This window comes from Musa acuminata, chromosome BXJ2-7 (assembly GCF_036884655.1).
Source record: "Musa acuminata AAA Group cultivar baxijiao chromosome BXJ2-7, Cavendish_Baxijiao_AAA, whole genome shotgun sequence".
Taxonomy (NCBI): domain Eukaryota; kingdom Viridiplantae; phylum Streptophyta; class Magnoliopsida; order Zingiberales; family Musaceae; genus Musa; species Musa acuminata.
In genome coordinates this window covers 11,975,252-11,998,699 of record NC_088344.1, presented here as the reverse complement: position 1 = coordinate 11,998,699, position 23,448 = coordinate 11,975,252, and the positions used below count along the sequence as shown (strand labels likewise).

General features: G+C 39.3%; 2 protein-coding genes across 2 annotated transcripts; one reads left to right on the top strand and one right to left on the bottom strand.

Annotated features, from left to right (window-relative positions):
* The first annotated feature begins 14,594 nt into the window (after positions 1-14,594).
* Positions 14,595-16,925, top strand: LOC135617259 (jasmonate-induced oxygenase 2-like). Its single transcript, XM_065117301.1, has 3 exons — positions 14,595-15,209; positions 15,278-15,608; positions 16,074-16,925. The coding sequence occupies exons 1-3, from the start codon at positions 14,740-14,742 to the stop codon at positions 16,335-16,337; spliced, it is 1,065 nt and encodes a 354-aa protein (XP_064973373.1). The 5' UTR covers positions 14,595-14,739; the 3' UTR covers positions 16,338-16,925.
* Positions 16,926-18,098: 1,173 nt separating this feature from the next.
* LOC103991741 (PHD finger protein ALFIN-LIKE 2) lies at positions 18,099-23,125 on the bottom strand. The gene is made up of 5 exons (XM_009411280.3): positions 22,850-23,125; positions 22,712-22,744; positions 22,403-22,625; positions 18,685-18,805; positions 18,099-18,607 (listed from the first exon to the last, which is right to left on the bottom strand). The coding sequence occupies exons 1-5, from the start codon at positions 22,947-22,949 to the stop codon at positions 18,356-18,358; spliced, it is 729 nt and encodes a 242-aa protein (XP_009409555.1). The 5' UTR covers positions 22,950-23,125; the 3' UTR covers positions 18,099-18,355.
* Positions 23,126-23,448: the final 323 nt, after the last annotated feature.

The window sequence follows — 23,448 nt, the reverse complement described above, 5'->3', positions numbered from 1 at the left end:
GTCTCTGAAACTTCTAGAGAGCGATAAAAAAAAAAAGTTACTCTAACGGGATAAATATTTAGGATGGATAAATCCTAGTTCTCCATAGAGAGAATCATATGTAACAAATCGTATATACTAAGCGAGCAACGAGGAATCATCGCATGATTTTGCACGAGGTAATATATCAGCGGATGCATTACAAAATAAAGCGAGGGAGTGACCCTAGGCAACACTAAATGAAGGGATACTTAGAGTTAATATAGAGATCGAACTCGATGGAGGGTTGACTCATGGAATGGTGGGCATGAGGATCATCATCATCTCAATGTAAACTAAGGACCAGAGCAACTTAGGTGGAACTTTGTGAAGTACCCAAGTCACATAAAGGGATCAACATACAAAATAAAATATGGGGCAAATGTACAAATCTTTCCTTAGACAAAGGTCATGGACATGAATTTTTGCAGAGGTAAGAGCGAGATCATGTTATTCCATAGGTCTTTTGTTCTGATAGAGCAGACTCATCTTGCATGATGGCAAAAGCAAATGGAGCTACGAGAGACATGTAGCTTATCTTGGCAAAATAATTAACAGAGGGATTAAGATGACTCAACTTGTGAAAGTGAAGTTGAGGCTTGAAGGCCTTGACACGAGGCAAGAGAATGTAAAAATTGATACTCTTGAAGAATATATCATAATATTGTCATTTGAGTTGTTGCATGGGATGTTGTGCACGATAGAGATTGTGCTAGAGGTAGGTATCTGGGATCTAGAGAATGACGTACTAATTTTAGTTAAGTCGGTACATTTTGAGAGCTATTAAGCAATGTATTATCATAGAGCTATACTTCGTTCATGTGTGACCCGAGAGTGAGTGGACGAAGATTGAATGCTAAAGGAGCAAACACAATCGGATATGATAGAAGCCCTACGATGTGCTGGTAAAGATCACACATGGAGATATTATAGTCTGAATTTATCACACAAAGATTAGAATGCAATAGAGATATCACTAGGAGGTGATATAGTTTAGTGGATCATGATAGAACAGTTTGAGGCAATGCATCACACACAAAAGAAATCTCGTGAGGGGCTTGATCATATAAAGGCATGATCGGGAGCTACTAGGAGCTTCACTTTAGTGAGTGACATGATGACAAGAGGGGCTATTAATTCAAGAAGTGGATGTCATGATACCACAAAGGTGGGTCTGTTACGAAATCTAGGGCAACATCACATGCGCAACGAAAAAATAAAAAAATAAAATCCTAGAATATCTCGTAGAAAAAGTTTATCGTCGTCCTATGAAGATCAGTGCGCAAAAACATGCAAAATCGAAAACTATGCATATATAAAAGATATATTACTAGGGAGATCGTATGTCCATGAAAACCTGCAGATCTATAGGAGAGGATGAAGGAGGTCAAATGTCCTCCTCTCTAGCGGTGATCCACATGGCCGGGCTACAAAGTCGCTCATCAAATCGTTGCACAATCCTCCTTTTCACGTACATCACACGATCAAGAAGGGGTCAACCCTTCTTATTGTCCACACGTCCCAATCTAGGGTTGTTGGATGAGGAGAGAGAGAGGAGTATAGGAGGTGGTAGCCAAAAAAGGTTTGGCCTATAACCCTTTGGTTCCCTCCTATTTATAAAAGTCCTCTCTCAACTTAACCCTAATAAATTTTACCATATTGGGTACTAGATCTCTATGCAACTACCCAAGCCTTTTGGATTAATGGATCTCTACCCAATAATCTCATTGGCTCTTATGGACTTTATCCACAAGATCCAATAATTCAAGGGTTTATTAGATATCAAATAAAATAGGGGCTCTAGCGGATATCTCATATTTGAATTTCTACTCGTCGCAACACTTACTCTACGTGTGTGACCCTCTAGATCCAATATCGAGTTGGTCGTGAGTCATGCCTGTCAGAACTCCTTCTGACTCAATAAATTATTACCTCCATAATAATTCAATCGACTCATCGATTTCGGATGTACTAGTCCATTACGACGTAGTCCCTAGACGATACAGGAGAATTAAATCATTGGATCTGTTTATCCTTAATTATAATATATCTATAGTCCCTCATCTATTTAATATCCCAAAGATCGTATATCGGGCATAGTGCTGTCAGGCCCATATAAAATATACTCTAGTCTCATTATAATTGTTTTCTCTCGGAGAACTCTTTCTCTTTCAAATTCAGTTAGGAAGTCTTACCATCGTGCTTGCTTTGGAGATAGTTTCTTTTGAGTTTGAAAGTAACTCAATGTGATGTTTTCTGTATTTAGCACAAATCATATTATGAGAATGTAGCATCTTCTTTTCATGTATTGAATACTATCGCTCGTGTTAGGACTGAAATCGGCACTAAGAGGGGAGTGAATTAGTTCTTTTAGGAAAATGATGTGGATTTGGAAAACTTCAATGATTTGGAAAAGCTTAATTTGATGAAACCGCATCTGAAATGATATCGAAGTGTGCTTGACTTAGACGTAATAAGCAGTTAAAACAGAAAAATAATAGTAATGAAGAGCAGAAAGAAGATGCACACCAAATTTATAGTGGTTCTATCGTCATAACCTACGTCTACTCCCGATTCTTCCTTCGTTGAGGCCACCAGCATCCACTAACGGTCTTCTTTCAAGTGAATACCAACTACCCTCTTACAACCCTTTTCTTCTTTTTACAGATTTAGAAGACAACCTTTACAATTCACTCACCCTTCTTTATAACCGAATTCAAAGAACTAGAGAGAGGGAACTTTTAGGGATTATAATAGTGTTTAACACTATTTTTTTGTTTAAGATGTTCTGTATACTGAGTAAAGATGAGAGGGGTATTTATAAACCCCAAATGACTTCAAAAATAGAGCCAAAAAATTTTTTATCCCGAGTTCTTGGGATACTGTGCGATACCACCACCATTACTCTTTGACATTAGGCGGTACCATCATCCAGTCTGGGCGGTACGATCACCTAACAAAGCCTTGAATATTAGGCTATAGTGATACCACCACCTGGCAACATTAATTGCCAACATTACCACTGCCTCGGAGGCCAAGCCTTAAGCGGTTCCGTTGTCAGCTTTGGCGGTGCCATTGCCTGACATGGCATTAGGTCACTGAATGGGCCATTCATCAAAAGGATTCATAACCTTTGAATTTAAGTGAAACAATTTTAATCATAGTGATCAAATACAATATATCATATTAAAATTTCATGGTGCATCTAAATGTAACATGCACAATTTCAAAACATTACAAGAGACCAAAAAATAAATCAACATCACTTTAGACATAACATACATGATATTAACGCATTTATCATTTCATGCATGATACTAAAAGTAAAATCATTTTTGGCATAACATACATGATACTAAACATTAAAATTTTGACCAGTTATCACTTCATGCATGATACCAAAATTAATATTATTTTGGGCATGATACCATTCATCATTTCATGACACCAAACATTCATCATTTCTCTCCCTTTGTCACTAACAAAAAGGAGACATGTTCAACAAATATTTGGACCATGTAAGTTTTACATCACTTTAGAACATGCAAGCTAACAAGTGAAGTTAGCAAAATAACAACTTTTTGAGATGTGCAAGATAGCAACTTTTGCTTATTGAAATGGGCAAGTTAGCACTTCTCTTTAGATGTGCAAGCACTTTTGGTTTTTCTTGAGATGTGCAAGCTAGTATTTTTTTTATTTTTTTAAGATGTTAGCGAGTTTCTTTCTCTCCTTTGTCATAAAAAAAAGAAAAAAAAAGAAAAAAAAGAAGAAGAAAGGAAGAATTCATTCATCATATAAAGAATTAAGTATACCAAAAGTCCATTAATAAAATTTCTACTTTCATAAATAGAAAGAGGAAGGATTCAAGGAAATAATCACATAAAAGATCAAGTTGTGCATACCAAAAGTCTATAAATCAAATCTTTATTTTTGTAAATAGCAAGAGGAGGGATTCAAGGAAATGATCACATAAAAGATCAAGTTGTGCATACCAAAAGTTTATAAATCAAATCTTTATTTTTGTAAGTAGGTAGAGGAGAGATTCATAGGAAATAATCATCACATAAAAAGTGTACCAAAAGTCCCTGAATTAAATTTCTTCTTTTGTAAATTATAAAATAAATTATAGGAAACGATCTCAATTTAAAAAGAAAACTCAATTTTCAAAAGTCGAGAAATCCGAAAAAGGTATAAGAGGAACTTTCAGAAGATTTAACATACCTAATTCTTAGAGGGTTGCATGCATCGTAATATCATAAAGAAGTGTACCATAATATTAAAAATCACATAACATCGAAAAGTACATCATCATAGAGTGTAAGGATAAGGAGTACAACATATTAAGGAGTATAACACATTGGGGTACTATTGAGTTTTCTTTTTTTTTCATCAACATTTGACCTTTAACAACCCAGTAGCCATATTTAATATTGAAATTGTGCTAATATTTAACATCCAAGTCAACATCAATAATATTCAAGCTAACGTTTAAGTGGATGATACCAATCCGTAATTTAGCATTCAAGACATCACTTTTTGCTCATTGAAAGTGCAAGCTTCACAGCACTTTTGAGATGTGCAGGCCAACAATTTTTTGTCCTTGTACATCAATGATTCAATTATATCATAAGATATACAAATCATAAATATAAAAAAATTTATAATACAATTCAAGTCATGCACATCAAAAACTCTAGTAATATATCATGATTTATTTGGATAAATCCTTTCCTCGGTCAATATAGGATAGAATCGTAGGAGAATAATTAATGAAAAAATTATAAATAAATTCAAAATATATCAGGTGAAAGAATCAAGATTTGTTTGGATAAATATTTTTGAGAATCAATAAAATTATTTCATGTATGGTACATCTCAAGTCGTAAACATCGACATATCATCTTATATGAAAACAAATCTAACATCATCATCAAAATCACTTTTCGAGAAATCCAATGAAAGATGTAGATAGTTTCCTATAAGATTAAAAGAGCTAAGGTTCTTTAGTTTTAATTTGTTTTTATACTTAGTATGCTCTAGTATTCCATACAAGAACCATGCGTCATCATTTAAAATCGAAAGATAATACATAGACCATCTTTAATCAAAAGGTTTATCATCACAAAAATCCTCAAGTTTTAATTATTTTGATTCAAATGATCTTTCCTTATTATTGTTGTTTTAGCTAGTGAGCTTAAAAGATGTGTTAAATCTTTGATCATGTGCTTGGAGCATCCACTATCAAGGTATCATCTCTTGCTCCTAGCTTTTGATTGTAAACATATCTATAATAAAGGGGGTTTTCTTTTATGTACTTATTTAACTTTGGGTCCCTCATTAATAGATTTACCTATTTTAACTATTGGTGTTAAGTTATTTAAGATTCCTTTAGGAACCCAAGCTAATTTGTGTATATTATACTTTTTAAATAAATATTTATAGGTATAATATCTATATTTTCTATAAAAATTATATTTATCTTTAGGTGAGACATGTAATATAAATCCTTTAACGAAGATAGTTGGCTTTTGTTTAGTGTTACAAAGCCAATTTCTTCCTTTCTATGAACATGACCCTTATTAATAAGGATTATGTTTAGAGATTTATTACCTATTTTAATTTTTTTCTAATATTTCTTGTAGTAAAATATTTTTATTTTTTAAGTGAATCTATCTCTTCACACTTAGTGCAAGGAGCTAACATACTATCATCATGCTCATTTTTTAATTTATCAAATTCACTAACAAGAGAAGCATTCTCTTTTTTTAACAATTTATACTTTTTACTAACTAATTTAAAATCATCAAATAAATCATTAAAGGCATTGAATAATTCATCGTATGATAAAAAAGATTTGTTTGAGTTACATACATCGTTGTCAAATGTCATTAATACGTAATTTGTAACTTCTTGTTTGTTGGTAGGCTCATCGTTTTCAAATGCACTTGAGTCATCTTAAGTAGCTTTGAGCGTTTTTTTTTTCTTTGGTAGTTTCTTCTTCACTTAGGGACATTCATTTTTGAAGTGTCCCAACTTCTTGCCTTCATAGCAAATTATTTGATCCTTTTTTAATTCACTTTTATTCTTAGTGTCTTGTTTTGTTTTGTTCCGTTTTAAGAATTTTTTAAACTTTCTTGTAATAAGTGTCAAATCATCATCATCACTTGAGTTTTCTCTTAAGTGATCTTCTTTGGCTCTATGTGTCAAGTCTTTCATGTTCTTTAGAAGGTTGTTTTCAAATTCATCATGTGCAATACATGTCATTTCGTAAGTCATCAAAAACCTAATAAGTTTTTCAAGCGAAAAATTGTTCAAGTCCTTTGCTTCTTGTATTGTCATTACTTTATGATCCCAACTTTTTGGAAGGGATCTTAGTATTTTATAAACAAGTTCAAAATTAGAAAAACTTTTACAAGTATTTTTAGATCATTGACGACATCTATAAAACAGGTGTACATGTCTCCAATGATCTCACTTGGTTTCATACAAAACAACTCATAGCTATGAACCAAAAGATTAATTTTTGACTCTTTAATCATACTTGTGCCTTTGTGTGTGACTTCGTGTGTGTCAAATCTCATATATAGTTTCGCATATAGAAACCTGATTAAATTTATTTTTATTAAGAGCGTAAAATGCGTTAATCACTTTAGCATTCAAAGGGAAAGTCTTCTTCTCTAAATCATTCCATTTATTCATTAGTTTGGAAGACTTTTCAAAACCACTTTCAACAATGTTCCATAAATCGAAATCCATAGAAAGCAAAAAAATTCTCATTCTAGTTTTCCAATACGTATAGTCCGTTCCATTGAACATAGGAGGATGAGTAATAGAAAGACCCTCTTGATTATTAGTAAAGGCCATTTTTTTTAGGTGTTAAACTAAATGAAAAAAATCTTGGCTCTAATACCAACTGTTAGGATCGAAATTGACACTAAGAGGGGATGGTGAATTAGTATTTTTAGGAAAACAACGTCGGTTCGAAAAACTTCAATGATTTGGAAAAGCTTGATTCAATGAAACCGTATCAGAAATGATATCAAAGTGTGCTTGATCTAGAGTAAACATAATAAGCAGTTAAAGCAGAAAAATAATAGTAATGAAGAGCAGAAAGAAAATGCACACCAAATTTATAGTGATTCAGTTGTTGTGACCTACGTCCACTCCCGATTTCTCCTCCGTTGAGGCCACTGGCGTCTACTAACAGTCTTATTTCTATGGGCGAAGACCAACTACCCTCTTACAACCCTTTTCTCCTTTTCATATGTTTAGGAAACAACCTTTACAATTCACTCACCTTTCTCTCAAACTGAATTCAAAACTTAGAGCTAGAGAAAGGGAACTTTTAGGAATTGCAATAGCATTTAACACTAATTTTCATTCAAAATGTTCTATATGTTGAGCAAAGATGAGATGGGTATTTATAGACCCCAAATAGCTTTAAAAATGGAGCCAAAAAATATATCATCCCGGGTTTTCGGGGTACTGGTGGTACCACCACCATTACTCTAACATTGGGTGGTGCCACCTCCTGACAGAGCCTCGGAGATTGGGCTCTGGCAGTACCATCGTCTGGCAGCATTAACTACCGACAGTACCATCGCTCAGTCTGGGCGGTACCACCACTCAGACTCCCTAGGAGGTTGAGCCTCAGGTAGTTCCACCGCTAGCTCTGGCGGTGCCCCCGCTTGATGTGGTACCCAATTGACTCATAATTGAGTTAGTATGATTTTTTTTCTAAAACTAACTCAAATTGAAACCCTAACTACGATAATTAATGCTAAACAATTATAATGTAAGTAATTCGTTATCCCACATGTCAATTATTCATTCAAACTCCCGGCGAAACTTCTGGCGCACTCCCAGCGATCTTCCGACGAACTTTCAGCGAACTTCTAGTGAGCTTCCGACGCATCATCCAAACCTTCGGCATATCCCTCAATTCTTTTAGCTCGATGTTTGATCTTTGACTCCGACCTAACATTCGATTCTTTTTTAATTATTTTTTCTTTTCACGATCGTAGTTAGTCCTACATCACTTTTCTTAACACATGGATTAGATCATTAATTCATCGATTGATTTCATCATCAAAATTCGAGATTCAATAGCTCGATCTTGTTGAACTTACAGCTCTCGTAGGCCACTAGGTGACTCTCTTATATAAGTACTCCTCATATAGCAAAGTTCGAAGCATCTATCTGGACTTCAAAATATTTTCCATAGTCTAACAATTTAAGTAGTGGTTCTTCTAATATAACAACCTTTAGGTCTTAGAATATCACTTCACATTTGTTTGATCATCGCTAAGGCTACTCCTTCTTTGGTAACTATGTTTGTGGAGTTATATGCTTTGAGTACCTAGCTATGAAGCATCGATAATACTTGACGAAACCAATGAAGGATTTCAACTCTAGTACCTTCTTTGGTGTTTGCCACTTCGCCACAGTTTGCATCTTTAATTTGTTCATCTGAATGGAACATTTGCCAATTTGATGCTCTCATAATAAAATATTCATCTGAGCAAAGTAGCACTTCTCCCTTTTCATGAACAAAGTGTTCATCCTGAGAATCTTAAAACTTGTTCAAAGGTGCTCGATATGCTCCTCAAGTGTTTGACTATAAATGATGATATTATCCAAGTAGACGACCATAAACTTGTTCAGATACTCCTTGAGTAGTTGTTTTATTAAAGTATAGAATATGGTCGAAGTATTAGTTAATTCAAAAAGCATCACCAAGAACTCAAACACTCTATACCTATTCACACAAGTAGTCTTAGCTTTATCGTTTTAAGCAATGCGTACTTGCTAGTAACCCAATCGAAGGTCAAGTTTAGATAAATACTTAGCTTCGCCTAGTTGTCGAACATGTCAGTAATGAGTGAGATAGGATACTTGTTCTTTATCATCACCTTGTTTAGGGCCTAATAATCAATGCTTAATCGAAGGCTCCAATCTTATTTCTTTTGAAAGAGGACTAAAGCTCCGAATGGTACTTTAGAACTGCGGATGAGACCACTACCTAGCAGTTCATCTAACTGCTTCCTAAGCTCTACCAACTCTAAATGGGTCATGTGGTATAGTGGTCTCAATAGAGGCTTCACTCCTAGCTCCAACTCGATGTGATGATCCATGCCTCTCTGTGGTGGTACAGTTTCTGGCAACTTGGGTGGCATAACGTTAATGAACTCCTTCAAAACGTTCACCACCATAACAGGTTCATAAGTAGCCTCCACATCAAGTAGCTTTAGTTTTAATGCAACGATGAAAGTTAATTCACCTTTTCACACTTCTTTCTTCAATTGAAAAGTAGATATTTATTGTAGGTCCTTGGTTTCTCCTTGAGAAATTAGAACCACACAGGTGTCATCATCTCCCATTAGGCATAGGGAGTTCAAGAACGTCATTAGCACCAACTTCATTATGGGCATGAACTCCATTCTATAGATCACTTGGAAATTGTCCAACGACACTACCATCATGTTTGTGCTTCCGCTCCATATCCCGATCTTGATGAGGACCCCCTTTACTAGTTCGATTATCTACTTAACCTTCGAGTGTATAGCCTTCATTCGACTTAGTTTTTTCTCTAAGTTCAACCTAAGTCGCTTTGCTTCTCGATCGATAATTAAATTGTAGGTAGCACCCATGTCCATCATCACATGGGTTGTTTGGCCATTTAGCTTAATGTTTACATATATCAGCTCGCTACTTCCTACTTTTTGTAGTTTTGTCTTTATGTTGTCCCCCACTTGACCTTGCAATGCATTTAACAAATGCATTGCTCCCATATATGGCTCTTGTGAGTTTTCATCATTGCCACTAGATTTTGAACTACTTGAACTAAGGGCAATAGTCTTGCCCATGTTTGATCTTGGGGGATGGATTGATGTTGTGAATGCAATTAGTACTTGCTTTTGTAGGCACTTTTGTGGGCACATTGTGCGGTCTTCCACACAAGAATTATCCGCGGCCTTACCTTTTGAGCTTCACCCTTTATGGGAACTCTTTTTCTTTTACTTTCTTTCGGACTCTTTTTCTCGAGAATAATTAGATAGGTGATTTTTTAAAGATTATTTATCTTCCCCAAGTCCTCCAAGGAAAAAAAAAAAGTTGATTAGCCTTTCCGCAACTGTGATTACCTTAATCACATCGGTGATATTCTTTTGAAGTAGTTCCTATTATGTCCATGGCTTTAAGCCATTGAGGAAGCTAAACTTGTCCTTCTCGGACATATCTTGTATGTCTAGTATCGGTGCAGAAAATTGCTTTACATAGTTTCGAATAGAAGTACTTTGGTGGAGTTGTCTTAGCTTCCTTCTTGCAACGAACTTTATGTTCTCGGGAAGGAACTGGGTACTTAACTCTCACTTTAAGTTCTCCCATGTATCCACTCGACATCGACCTTATTGGGTCTCTTCTTAACATGTTTGCCACCAAAGTTTTGCATCTCTATTTAGATACATAATTGCTATCGAAACTTTGGTTTCTTGCCTCGTAACTCAAAAATACTATTATATATCGAACAGAAAATTTTTGATCTCCTTCACATCTCTAACACTCCCGTTGCAATGCAGCTCTGGTGCCCTTAAGTTTTATGGCCGAGCAATGTAGGTATTGCTCCCTCTCATATTAAGAGCCCTTGTGAACAATGTAATCCTGGACATAAGTTCCACCATAACTTCGTATAGATGTTGTATGGAGTCTTTGGTGTCTTCCGTCAATCGATCTACTAGAGACTCAACCTTGTCGATCCGAGATTTTGCATCCTCTTTAAAGTTCTCTACACCAAGAGGCCTTTGTTAGCCTTGCATCCTCTTTAAAGTTTCTTTAGACTCACTTCAATAATATCAAGATAGTTTCCACAACAATAAGTCTCTCATAGTGGTTTCTTTTCTTGGTTGACACTATGAATTATGCTTCCTCCACTCGCGAAGAATGGCCAACTTCTCGTCCGTCTTGTTTGTTGTTGTGCTCCTTTTGAGTTGCTCCAATAGCTTGAGAGCAAGTTTGCACTTGCAACCCACCTGTGACTACTTGGGGCCATTGTTTGGCTTGCCTCATGTTGCTCGATTCGCCGTAATGTTTTATTATGGTGAAATTATGAAACTTTTACTATTTGCTCAAATTACTTATCCGCTTTGATACCATAATGTCACAAACTTAGCTACAATTGCCTAAGTCATGAGGCACCTTTATGTTATCCATCCATAAAGAGTCAACCTAGTTGCAACCTCATTCAAGTCCTAAAAGACTAGTAAAAGAGCAAATTGATTAGTTCGAAAGCGAGCGATAAACAAATCCCGATATCTCATGAAAAATGTAGCTTTACAAGCAATTCAGCAAACATTGGATGTGCAAAAAAGAAATGAGAGGAAGGAGAAAACAAGTACTTTGGAAAGCAAACGAACAATCATAAGTATACAATTGATTGCTCATCGAGTGTTGAGTGTATTGGCAAGTTCCTGTAGGCTTAACGTGTGAATTTATGAATTCAGCCCAACACAACCCCAAACCCCCATCCAACCAGGTGTCACAGTAGGGGTTTTAGGGTGTTGAGATGTTTAACATTTTTCTTGTAGCCTATAGAAAATAGGCCATGGCACGTGTAAGCTGGGCCATTTTGGGGTTGTTTTACTATTCTAGTAAGTGATTGCTCTACAACGGTGCAAAGTGTTCCTACTTTGATAGAGTGTAGATTGTTTACTTCATTTTTCAATAGAATATCAATCGAAAGTAAAAGTGATATGAACCTACTTAAAGGCAATAACTAAGAAAAAGAAGAATCAATAGGCAAATTTTATAGAGGAAATATCTTAAATCTTTGAGGTGTTGCTCGTTAAATCTTTAACACGCATCTACCCAATTCAAGCAGCATGAGATATTTTAGAGAAAAGACCGATGCACAACAAACAAGGTCTTTTTCTTCATTTGAGAGATCCATAAAAACTAACAAAGATCAACATAACTCGATCAACCCAACACTAGAGTCAAAGTTATTAGTGAGTTGGAGTTATGGTGGTGAGTCAAAGTTCAACTACTTAATAATAGTGGCGGAGAGTAGTTGGAAGCCAAGAAATACGTTGTAATTAGAGCATAATATTAAAGATCTAATAAATGTGAGAAGATGCAACATTCACAAAGGTTTCGACAAGAACATCGAAGAAATAAGTAGGGAAAAATATCATGGATAAGTTTGTATAAAGGGTTCGATGTGATACTTATGTATATCGGTATCTTTCGATTTTATTCATGCTTTATATAGCATGTAGAGGGTTTGTAGTAGGCTTGATAACCTCATTTTGGTTGTCTTTTATAGTCGTCTTAGTTTTATAAATGCATATTACAACAATCGTCACATAGAGGTAAAATTGTCCAAAAATAGGCCATCAAAGCGAGATCATTTTGGGAATTTTCTAGCTCCATAGAGTGGTAAGGAGTATCATCCAATACAACAACTAGGAGCTACTCGAGTGATATATGGTTGGATGGGCTTTTGGGTAGTGTCTATGGTTAGTTCATTACTTTATTTTGTAGTAATGTCATGTGGGCACTTATGGGGACTTTTAACCATGACGAATCCTTTGTCACATAATCGTTCAAAGCTTATAAAGTTTATATTTATAATTTATATTATTTATTAAGTATTTATTAAAATATCTATTTATAGGATCTCGAGTCCAATGTTTCTTCTAATTCATTTTCTCTTTTTGTAAAGACTGATAAAAGATTTTGAGAAAGTTGACCCTTTGTAGATGAATACACAAAGGTAACTTACGACTTAGATAAAATCAATTAAGTTTATAACAAAAAGATAAATTTTGACCCATCCACATTATCCAAGTTAGTGAGTCAAAAGACTACTTGATGGAATATGTTCTCTTCACTTGATCAAAGCAATTTCTTAATCCAAAATACTTTCATGTTTGATGAATTGGTGAATGATAGTTAAATCTATTGGAAATCTTCTCATGAAGCTAATTTTTACATATATTTCCTTTAATACTAAATCACAAATATTCCGAACGTTAAGATGCTTCACAAATATTAATCTCTCACACATATTTTACTCTTACCATTCATCCAAAAAAAACACCCACAGCTAACCATAGTTAAATTGGAAAAATTAAATACCTAAAGTACCCCTGATGTGTTTCTTTGATCATATTTAATTTTAAAGGACGCTAATACCATTTAGAACGAACATCAATCAACGATCAAAGATTAGTTAATAGACATCGATTAATTATAATGACATACATGTGAAAATTCTTAGATTTGCAAGTATATTATGTACGCTAAAGTAGAGGAAAACATCACCCGAACACAAAAGCTATCCCTTTTTATCGCCCATCCTTATCTCCATCCGTAGTATGGGTGGGTAGCACGCTACAGTTGCTGAAGACGATGGCATTGATTAGGCATGGCATGCAAAGACAACTGGTCATCTTCCTCCAAAAGAGGTCCGTGTTTCATTCATCGATCGAAGGCTTTGTAAAGACACAAAAGCCATTTATGGCCTCAGATCGTCACAAGATTCTATGGAAATGTCAACACTGCAAAAGCAGCAGCTCTTCTTTGTTTGTATGAAGAGGAAACCAGGGAGAGCTGAGAGAGAGAGAGAGAGAGAGGGTACAAAGAGCAAACCTGTTCATCATCTCCCCTGCACATGTCAAATTTGCCATATACCAAATTGGGAAAGATAGGGTTGATCTTTGGAAGGAGCAAGTGGAAACAATTTTCTAGGGCACTAAAAAGACACAGACATCTCCCCTGCTCATGTCTCCAGTAAACCATGTGCTCCTGACATGTTTTCACTCCCAGACACTGCTATATTTTGTGGACCCTTGTAGAAGATACCAATTAAACTCCCAGCCACTCGCTCTTATCTGCCATCTTATCTACAAGAAACTATTATCTCAGCAACTCTATTATTTTCTCGACCTACCCTTTTCCTGAAGAATAAAGAAAAATGACATGAATGATGCTTAAACTGGTGCATGCACAGAGAGAGAGAGAGAGAGAGAGAGAGAGGTGAGTAGGAGTGTCACTGGAGAAAGAAGCGGCTTGTCACAGAGAAGACACTGAATTATGAGATACAGATTAAATATGAATCTTAAGTACACAACTTGACCTTATAGTATGTATCAAACGGCCAAGGATCTATGCTCGGATTCTGAGAACCCTTATTAGATTCGCCTTTAGATCATAGTCGCACACCTCCACTGTGAGAGGGCTGGTTGAGTTCCAAACCCTTCACTTATATTAGACTACTCAAATGCAAACCAGGGTGAGCTGCATGGTGCATGCAGTGACATATTATAGTCGTTAATGGATATTAGGCTTTTAGGTTATTAATATATATATATATATACAATGTATTAATGGATAGATGAACATGACGTGGACAGAGATGACTCTGAGCATCTTTTCTCTGAGCGTCGTCTCCCTCTCCTCGACGCATCTCTCACAGCCCCCACAATGACAACCCCTCACATGCCCATTCCTGCAATTCCACATTTATAACACGTTTTTCATCGATCACGTCCCCTTCATCCTCGCCCTGTCAACGTACGTGTGTACCCACACTGCACCACCTGCTCCTCCCGTCCCCTCTTCGCTCTCCTCCTCCTATCTTTTCATGCCTCATCTCTGCACTCTGATGGATCCAAGGAAGCACACACATCTCTTCTGAAGCAAACTGCCCAACTGGAGGTGCTCATGGATTGCCTGCAGGAGTGGCCGGAGCCGATCGTCCCCGTGCAGTCCTTATCGGAGGCGCCGACCCTTCCCGACCGCTACGTAAAGCCGCCGTCCCAGCGGCCCTCGGTCGGCGACGCCGCACGCAGCCTCGACATTCCGGTCGTCGACCTCGCCATGCTGCCCGGTGGCGGCGTCGTCGAGGCGGTGTCGGAGGCGTGCAGGCACTGGGGGTTCTTCCAGGTGGTGAACCACGGCGTGAGCCTGGAGCTGGTGAGGAGGTTCCGGGAGGCGTGGAGGGGATTCTTCCATCTGCCCATGGAGGAAAAGAAGAGATACGCGAACTCGCCGAGGACCTACGAGGGCTACGGCAGCCGGCTCGGGGTCGACGAGGGCGCCAATCTGGACTGGGGAGACTACTACTTCCTTCACTTCCTGCCTTGCTATCTCAAAGACCATGACAAGTGGCCTGCAGTCCCACCATGCTTGAGGTACCGCAAAACCCTGGCTTCCGCTCCTTCCCATGAGTCGATTCTGACTCCCGCCCACGTGAGACCAGAGAGGCGACGGACGAGTACGGCGTGGAGGTGAGGAAGCTGTGCAGGAGAGTGATGAGGGCGCTGTCGCTCGGCCTGGGCCTGGACGCCGACCGCTTGCAGAAGGCCTTGGGCGGCGACGACGAGGGCGTCTGCATCAGGGTCAACTTCTACCCCAGGTGCCCGCGGCCGGACCTCGCGCTGGGGCTGTCCCCGCACTCCGACCCCGGCGGCATGACGGTGCTGCTAGCGGACGACCACGTCCACGGGCTCCAGGTCTGCAAGGACGGTGTGTGGATCACCGTCCACCCCCTCCCCAACGCCTTCATCATCAACGTGGGCGATCAGATTCAGGTAACTTCGTCATCGAGCTCTCTCCTGTCCTCATCTTGCTGTCTGTTGCGCCAACCATGGCACAAACCTGTTTTGGGCTTCCTGCGCTATTACTAGAGGATCCATCTGAAGACAATCATGCACCTACAAAGTCCAAAACATGAACCACTATCCTCTGCTGCATTGTGTTCCTCGAGGGAAACACTTGGGTACAACAAGGGTAGATGCATTTCGGTTCATCAGGTCCATGTTGAGCTGGCCAATGACACCCAATCAGACCTTATGGACCACTGCACACAGTGCAAGTCCAATCACCGAGATATATATATATATATATATATATATATATATATATATATATATATGTATATATATTTATGTATATATATGTATGTATATATGTATACATATATTTATATATGTACCTTATTCAATCAAACAATAGAAATGCAACATTAACACATGTATGTGTGAACGCGTCCTTAGGTGCTGAGCAACGCAGAGTACAAGAGCGTCGAGCACCGGGCGATCGTCCACGCCAAGGAGGAGCGCCTCTCCGTGGCCTTCTTCTACAACCCAAGGAGCGACATCCCCATCGGACCGGTGCCGGAGCTCCTCACGGTGACCGGCCGCGCCGCCCTGTACCGGCCCATGACCTTCGACGACTACCGCCTGTTCATCCGGCGCAAGGGCCCTCGCGGCAAGTCCCAGGTCGAGTCACTCGAGGCCATGGCCATCCCAGGGAGTTGACCGGCCCCCGCCCCCCCCGTCGTCGTCCTGCTCCGCGACACTCTTCCGATCCCAAGAAGAACGATGAGGACCCGACGAGGGAGCACAGAGAGCAAAGCTTGGGACAAATGATAAGTAATATCACAACCGATTTGGCATAGACATCCCGTTCTTCCTTTCTTTCACTCGAGAACAGTAAGCAAACGATTCGATGTTGATGTCTGTAAAAGGTAGTGGGTTTTCTTCCACATGCACGACTGTTCATCAGCTTTCACCCGGAATTGTCAAGCTAATAATAAAGCGGTCAGTATAGTAGGCGTGGAGGATGCAGCTCCCATTCGGCGCGCACAAGAAAGACGAGGAGGAAAAAGGCCTGATGCCGACCTGACACGAGGAGGAGCGACGGCCTGCAGTCTTGATCGTTCCCGTTTGTTTACCTTCGACTAAGGTTTCTGTCCTTTCGTCCTCTGACATGGCTTCCGTCGTCGGCGACTTGTTCCTGATGGTCGTGGATGAGATAAGCTTGCAAGAACCGATAAAATTTTCTGTGATTTCTTGGTCCGATGTGTTAGAATATAATGGCAATGGGTAAGGATGTAGAACCTACTCTTGGACAATATCTCAAGGATTTAACTGTAATCTTAAATCAATCAAAATCCTAATCCCATTAAATGTTTGATAGGATCAAATTCAAATTTGTTGTCAACTTAGCACATGGGCAGGGACCCATGCTTGTTGGGAAACCTTATGGCCGAAGTGTTAGCATGGATTGATCCTATCCCGAATACGCAAAGTCATCCACACGAAGGCTTGAACAGAAGAGGTCAATGTCGGGTCGAAGCTGTCACCCGAGTGTGGTTTCTCCCTCGATGGGTTATTGTTTCTTCTCAATCAAGTCCCTGCACAAAGACCAGAGCCGGAAGGGAAATTTCTCGACTCGACCCATCAAAAACTCAAGTCAATGTTGAGTGGGGTTAAGAGGAGTTGAAGCGTTCGACGTATTCCCCCTTATGTCGATCAGGGAGTCAGTGTTAATGACGATCAACTCCTCGGGCAATTGACTTGTACCTCATGTGTAAGCGCTGATTGATCTACATGGATTCACGCTGCACGATGCCATTCTAAGCTTGGAAGAGCTATTCTGTACTATGCGTCGTCGTCTTGTACAACGCAAGGGCAAGGTGTCTCGAGACAGTATATCACGTTAGTCTTGAACCTCCTCATTGATGCTGAAGTGACTCTTGGCACGTGCATGTGCATATACCAGAATATATCATATTAGTACTAAACATGAAGAAATGATTGACAAAGAAATGTCGTTATAACATTGTTTAAATGTCTACTAGACATGAAAAGCCTTCTCTGGTAGCTATGATAACAGGATCCTCAACTCAGCCTGTTCTACTTGGACCTTCATGTTGCACTGCACAACCATTCAAGACACTCTAAAATGTGACTGGAGCATGAGGACAGTCGTGTGGGCACCTCAGGCTATATAGAGTGGATTAAAAAGGTAACTGTTCAGAACTGATCCATCCAAACCTCACCTGCTGCAGGCAATTTTGTTAGTGTTGATGGAGGAATCCATCACCATGCTGAAAATTACAATCTCTCCATATTTCCTTCCCAATCTCAACATGAATGAAGATAAAATAATGAGAAGAAAAAAAAAATCAGGCATTCAGCTACCTTTGATAAAAATGTTTTACCAATTTGGGATATACAGATAGCTGAATTGATTTCACTGCCAGAAGGGAATCCATGGTAAGTGATAGCAAAAGATGAAATCAAGCAAGTAACCCACAATTTTCCAGGGAAAGAAACAGGGAGAAGACTAGTTATACGTGAATCCAGATCTAATATAAATTACAGATAACAATGATAAAAACTTCTTCAGCATTGCAATTCTGTATCGGATGAGAACAGTTTGACAGGCCCTACCACTACTTAGTGACTACAGTTAACATCACGGGAAACTAAGTCTCAAGGGTTTACTTGGTTTGCAATGGAGGAATATGATTTACTTGGTAAACGAATTCTTACTGCCTTCCTTTCTTTGAACTGCAACTGGGGCACTTGTACTGCTTTATACTCTCAGCTTTTGCAGGAGTTATCTTCACACACTTCCCATGGAACCACCTTTCACATACATCACAGGCAATCCAAAATTCATCCGCACTATAACTTCCACCACAAGTTCCACAAAGGGTTTCGCTGTGTTCATCATCTTCCTCACCATAACCCTCATCAGCTGTCCTCGAGTTGCTTTTAATCTGTCCATCACTTGATCTCTGTGGAGTAAAATTAGTTATTGGTCAAAAAATTTGGAAGGAAAGCAAAGACAAGCAGAAGATTCAACTAACATCACCTTGGTTGCGAGTTTAGATTTACTAGCACTGTCCATGCTAGACTTCTCCTTTGACTGTCTCCTATCTGAGACAACTTCAAAAACAGTCGGAAGTTCATTGATCATGCTAAATAAACGTTTCCTGTCATTACAAAGGAGAATAAAATACTTTTTGAGTGCCAAGACAAGCTGGCAAAGCAGTCAATTGGACTATGGAACTTCCATGCTAGTACGAACAATATATAACAACAAACAAACTGTTCATTCACTTGAACTTCTATGTTAATTTTCATTTACAGTATGCAGAAACCAAAGCAGTGAGTAAGTGGACACCTTAGAGCATAAATGTGTGCAAATCCTCAAAACCAACAGTCTAACAAGACGAATGCTACAAGATAATACGATCACTGGTTCAGGAATGACAACGTACGGTCAGGATAAGAAAATACTGGTTTAGGTCAAATTCTATACCTAGTATATGATCTTATATACAGCACCGAACCAATCACATACACCGTTTCATGAAAAACCACTTCTGTTATAAATTTTCAATAGCTGGTATACACATTCTAAAACAATTTGAATTTGCTTTCTTACTTACTAACCACAATATAAAGAAATCAAAAAGAAGAGAAGGACTTCATAATTCTTGCATCTTCCTCGCATAAACTAATATGACTAATTGGCAACTTAAACCACAACATTACACTCCCAAGTCAAAAACCAAGGATAAATAGAACATACTTTTCAGTACACTCTTGAGTAGTACTAGTACTTCAGCATAGTTCAGTCACTTCTATTTGTTAAAGACATCCAATTAAGCGGGTTCTTTGTATACATTTCAAGTCATGCAAATCCAAATCATGTATGCAGTGGATGATGGTAAATAAGATGCCAGTGTACAGTAGATTAATAATATAATAACAATATCTTTCTGATATATTTTTTATTATTGAGAAAATAATGTTTTTCTATAATTGGGAGTAATGACTTTAACCCAGCAGTCTAAATAGGCACCGGGGCGCTCGCCTAGGTGCTCGAGTGAGACGAGGCAAGGCCCAAGCGCCTCAAGGGTGGGCTAGGCGACGTGCTTCAGTGAGGTGCTTGCCTGAACCTAGGTATCAGGTGCCTCGGGTAAGCGCCCGGTTCAAATGAAGCAACCAAACCAGACTTTAAAGTCTAGTTTGGTCCAAAAGTGGCTAGTTGGTTTGATTGAACCAACTAGCCACTTTCTTACCAGCAAAAGCAACCCCCTGCACCCCCGCATGACCCTGAGCCATCAACCCTAGCACAGCTTCTGCATCCACTACCGACGCTTTCTACTACTGCCTTTGCTGCAGATGCAGTGAATCGTGGCTTCCTCTCTCACCGACAAACTGGTCCGACGGCCTAGCTTTCATCCACAGCTTCCTTCCACTGTCGTTGCTTCTGTGTGTAGCTCCTTCCACCATCGAAAGAGAGGACCACAACTTCCTTCGCTCTCGATGGACACCTATGAAGCTTCCTCTATCCACGACGTCGCCGTCTACAGCTGTTGTCGTTCGCAGCTTCCATCTCTGCCACTACTGTCGTCTGCAATTTCCTCCACCACCTTCGTTGTCGTCCAAAAGTTCCATTGTCGGTAACTTTTTCTCCCCCTCTTAACAGTTTTTTTCTCCCCCTCGCTTCACTCGAGCACAATTATTTTCTCCCCCTCTTAACAATTCTTTTCTCCTCGTCTGAAAGTTCCACTATCAAAGCACCTCGCTTCGCTCGGGCAAGTCCCTAGCACCTTGGGCATTTTAGGATCTTGGCGCCTAGCGCTTTTTAAACCACTGCTTTTACCAAATAATAGAAAGCCATAAAAGAATGTCAAAATCCTAGTGGATGTGCAACTTGTAGTCTCCAAAGAAAAAAAATTAACAACTCGAACCACTACAAAGACTTTGGGTTGCAGAATTCCACTGAGATCCAAAACAAAAGATGCACCAGGCCTTGACATACCATCACACGGGACAGATGCAACAAAACATCAAACCCAAGATATTCTAACAATTCCATCATCCTAATTTATAAGCAACATAAATCACCAACATGCTTCTACAACACTTGATGCATACAACTGGTTTCTTCTACTCACAATCTAGGTGCTCAGGTCAGTGAATCATCCATGGTAAAATTCTCACTAACGTACCATGCTCCTTTTTACTCCATGAACATCACTTTATACATATTTCACTAATGGAAATCCAACTTGGCAGCACCCTTGTACTTTAAACAGCTTATACGAATTTGCATGAATGACCACACACCTGGCAATTGATATTCATGTCCAATCTCTGAGTGTGATGCCAGAACATGGGTGGAACTTCATATAAGGGTGTATTTCCATGTTACAAAAATCTCCGGCCATCACTTTGGTGAGGCAAAAATTCAAGAATAAACGATTGGTTGTTTCACGATTTGGTTGTGTTTTGCCAACACCAGCAACCAAAATAATTGTCTTTTATCTCCTTAGCAGGATTCCCTCGATAAGAACTTTGAAGACAATTTGCAACAGTTAACCACATCAAAAGCCTTCCTGAAGTCTAGCTTTCCATGTTTGTGATGGTCTGCTAACTTCCTTGCTCACATTAAGTCATTGAGCAAAAAAATTGGTTCTGATACTATCAACACAGAATGAACACAGTTAAAACAAGCTCCACATAGTTCTGGACCATAGGTCCATTTATGTCATCCAACTCATTCTTTAGCTTCTAGTAGTCTCCACATTTTTTCATGTAAAAGAGCAAGTTCGAGATACATGCACAACTTATTCAGAAAACAAACTACATAGGGGTTTGGAAATCATTTTGTGTTCTATTTTACTATTGGATCAACGATATAGATAATAAATGATTCATGCATGAATCATATTCTTAATCTCAACTAAGATCTTCATTTTCAACAAAAAAATGAAAAAAGAAAAATGAACACCAATCTTTCAGGTCTCGTGTATGTGTTAAGCAGGTCTTCATCAACCTTCTTTATTCACAAAACTAAAAAATTCAGCAATCATGCCAAACTACCCAACCATAGGACAAGAGTCAAGAGCTCTTGATACCATATTGGAATAAAGTTATAGCAAAAGGAAAATGAAAGAATGATAAAGTTTTTTCTTCTCTTCCTTAAATTTCTCTATATTGTGGTCGGTATGGGAGAAAGTGAAATTAGATTGTTCTGGAATGGGGTATACCATCTGTTGAAAATGTTACAACTGAAGTGGGTTTCAATGAAACAGTGTATGCGATTAGTAAATGCAATGCTTTTTAGTTGCAATCGATTACATCAGTCAATATAATGATGGCATACATTTGGGAAGAACACAAAAAGAAAAATACACAAAAGAAAGACCATTTAATCCCCCATCTATTTCAACTAGATTTCTCAAATCAGTAAATGGGCAAAGGAGAGAATATACTTAGGACAAAGCATCAGCAATTTCACATCTCTCAGGTATTTCCCACCTACACATTAACCTCATGTCCGATAATATCAACCCATAAACGCACAGATTCAGAGATATTCTTTACTTATGGTCTAATATTAGTCATATGTCCACCTTGTAACTCCAATCAAGTAACCATCAAAACGAGCCAACGCATCTACTATGCATTTAGAGATATTCGACAAAAGGTAATAAGACTCTCAAACCTCCTGTTCATACTTCCTGCTCAAACAACAGAATAGAGTAACGCGCTGATTTGAATCAAACCCATACCTCTCGTTCCGGTTGAGGCGCGCCCCAAGATAGAAAGCAACAGACAAGAGCCAGGAGTCGCTGTGCACGGCGATGAGCGAGAGCCAGTCGCGGCGATTCATCCCATCCCTCGCGAAATTGATCCCGAGCGCCGGCTCCGGCAGCTCCGGCGGCACCTCCTCCGCCGGGAGGTTCACCTCCCACGAGTCGTTGGGGTGTCCGTACAGACACAGGTTCTCCTTCTCTGCACCACCCACAAATCCGGTCAAGCAAACACGCAGAAACACCAAATAAGCCGGATCCGTGCGGTGAAGGCCGACAGAAACCCACCCGGATCGCACTGGGCGTAGAACTCGTCCACATCTGACAACAACAAGGCGTCGTCAAAGAGGTCAGCCGAAGAACAACAACACGAAGAAGAAGAAGAACGACAACAACAAAGAGATCAAGAGAAAGGGGAAAGGGGACCGTGGGTGAGGGCGCGGACGATGCCGGCGCGGCGGCTGCTGTAGTCCTTGAAGATCTCCTCGACGGTGCGGGGTGCGGAGGAGATGGGGCCGACTTCCATGGCGCGGGGGGCGGAGATTGAGATCGGCGGCCCGCGGATCCGGCGCTACCGATCGCCGCAAGAGGAGGAAGAGACGGAACGCATACGGAGAACACTCCAAGAGGAGCGAAGCGGCAGTGTATTCGCGATCGATTTGACGGAGAGGGCTGCAATCTATTCGGACGCCGAGGAATATGTTAGGGAAATAAAAAAGATAAATAACAATTCTAATAGGCGGGTTTTCTTTTGTATTTATTACAGTTTTTTTTTTTTTTCTGTCTCCGTTGCTTTTTTTTCCCATATTGCTGTGCGTGCCTTTTTGTTATGTAATTGAACCGATACTAAATTATATTTAATCCCAGTTTCATGTCCGATTTATCGGCCCATTGGGCCTTACTAAAGCCGATCAAATCGGAGTCGATCATTGCACGTGCAAACCATGTGCCTAATGGAAAGCCACTTGTCGTCTGTGTGGTTGTGATTGTTCGGTGCGATGGCATCGCATAAAATCTCAGATTAC

Excerpts from the sequence above, each read along its gene's own strand:
- LOC103991741 (XM_009411280.3), bottom strand. The coding sequence starts at position 22,949 with ATGGAAGTCGGCCCCATCTCCTCCGCACCCCGCACCGTCGAGGAGATC. Across the intron at positions 22,745-22,849 it reads CGTCCGCGCCCTCACCCACG|ATGTGGACGAGTTCTACGCC; the intron begins GTCCCCTTTCCC and ends TGTTGTTGTCAG. Across the intron at positions 18,806-22,402 it reads CGCCTCAACCGGAACGAGAG|GAAACGTTTATTTAGCATGA; the intron begins GTATGGGTTTGA and ends TTGTAATGACAG.
- LOC135617259 (XM_065117301.1), top strand. The coding sequence starts at position 14,740 with ATGGATTGCCTGCAGGAGTGGCCGGAGCCGATCGTCCCCGTGCAGTCC. Across the intron at positions 15,210-15,277 it reads GCAGTCCCACCATGCTTGAG|AGAGGCGACGGACGAGTACG; the intron begins GTACCGCAAAAC and ends ACGTGAGACCAG. Across the intron at positions 15,609-16,073 it reads ACGTGGGCGATCAGATTCAG|GTGCTGAGCAACGCAGAGTA; the intron begins GTAACTTCGTCA and ends ACGCGTCCTTAG.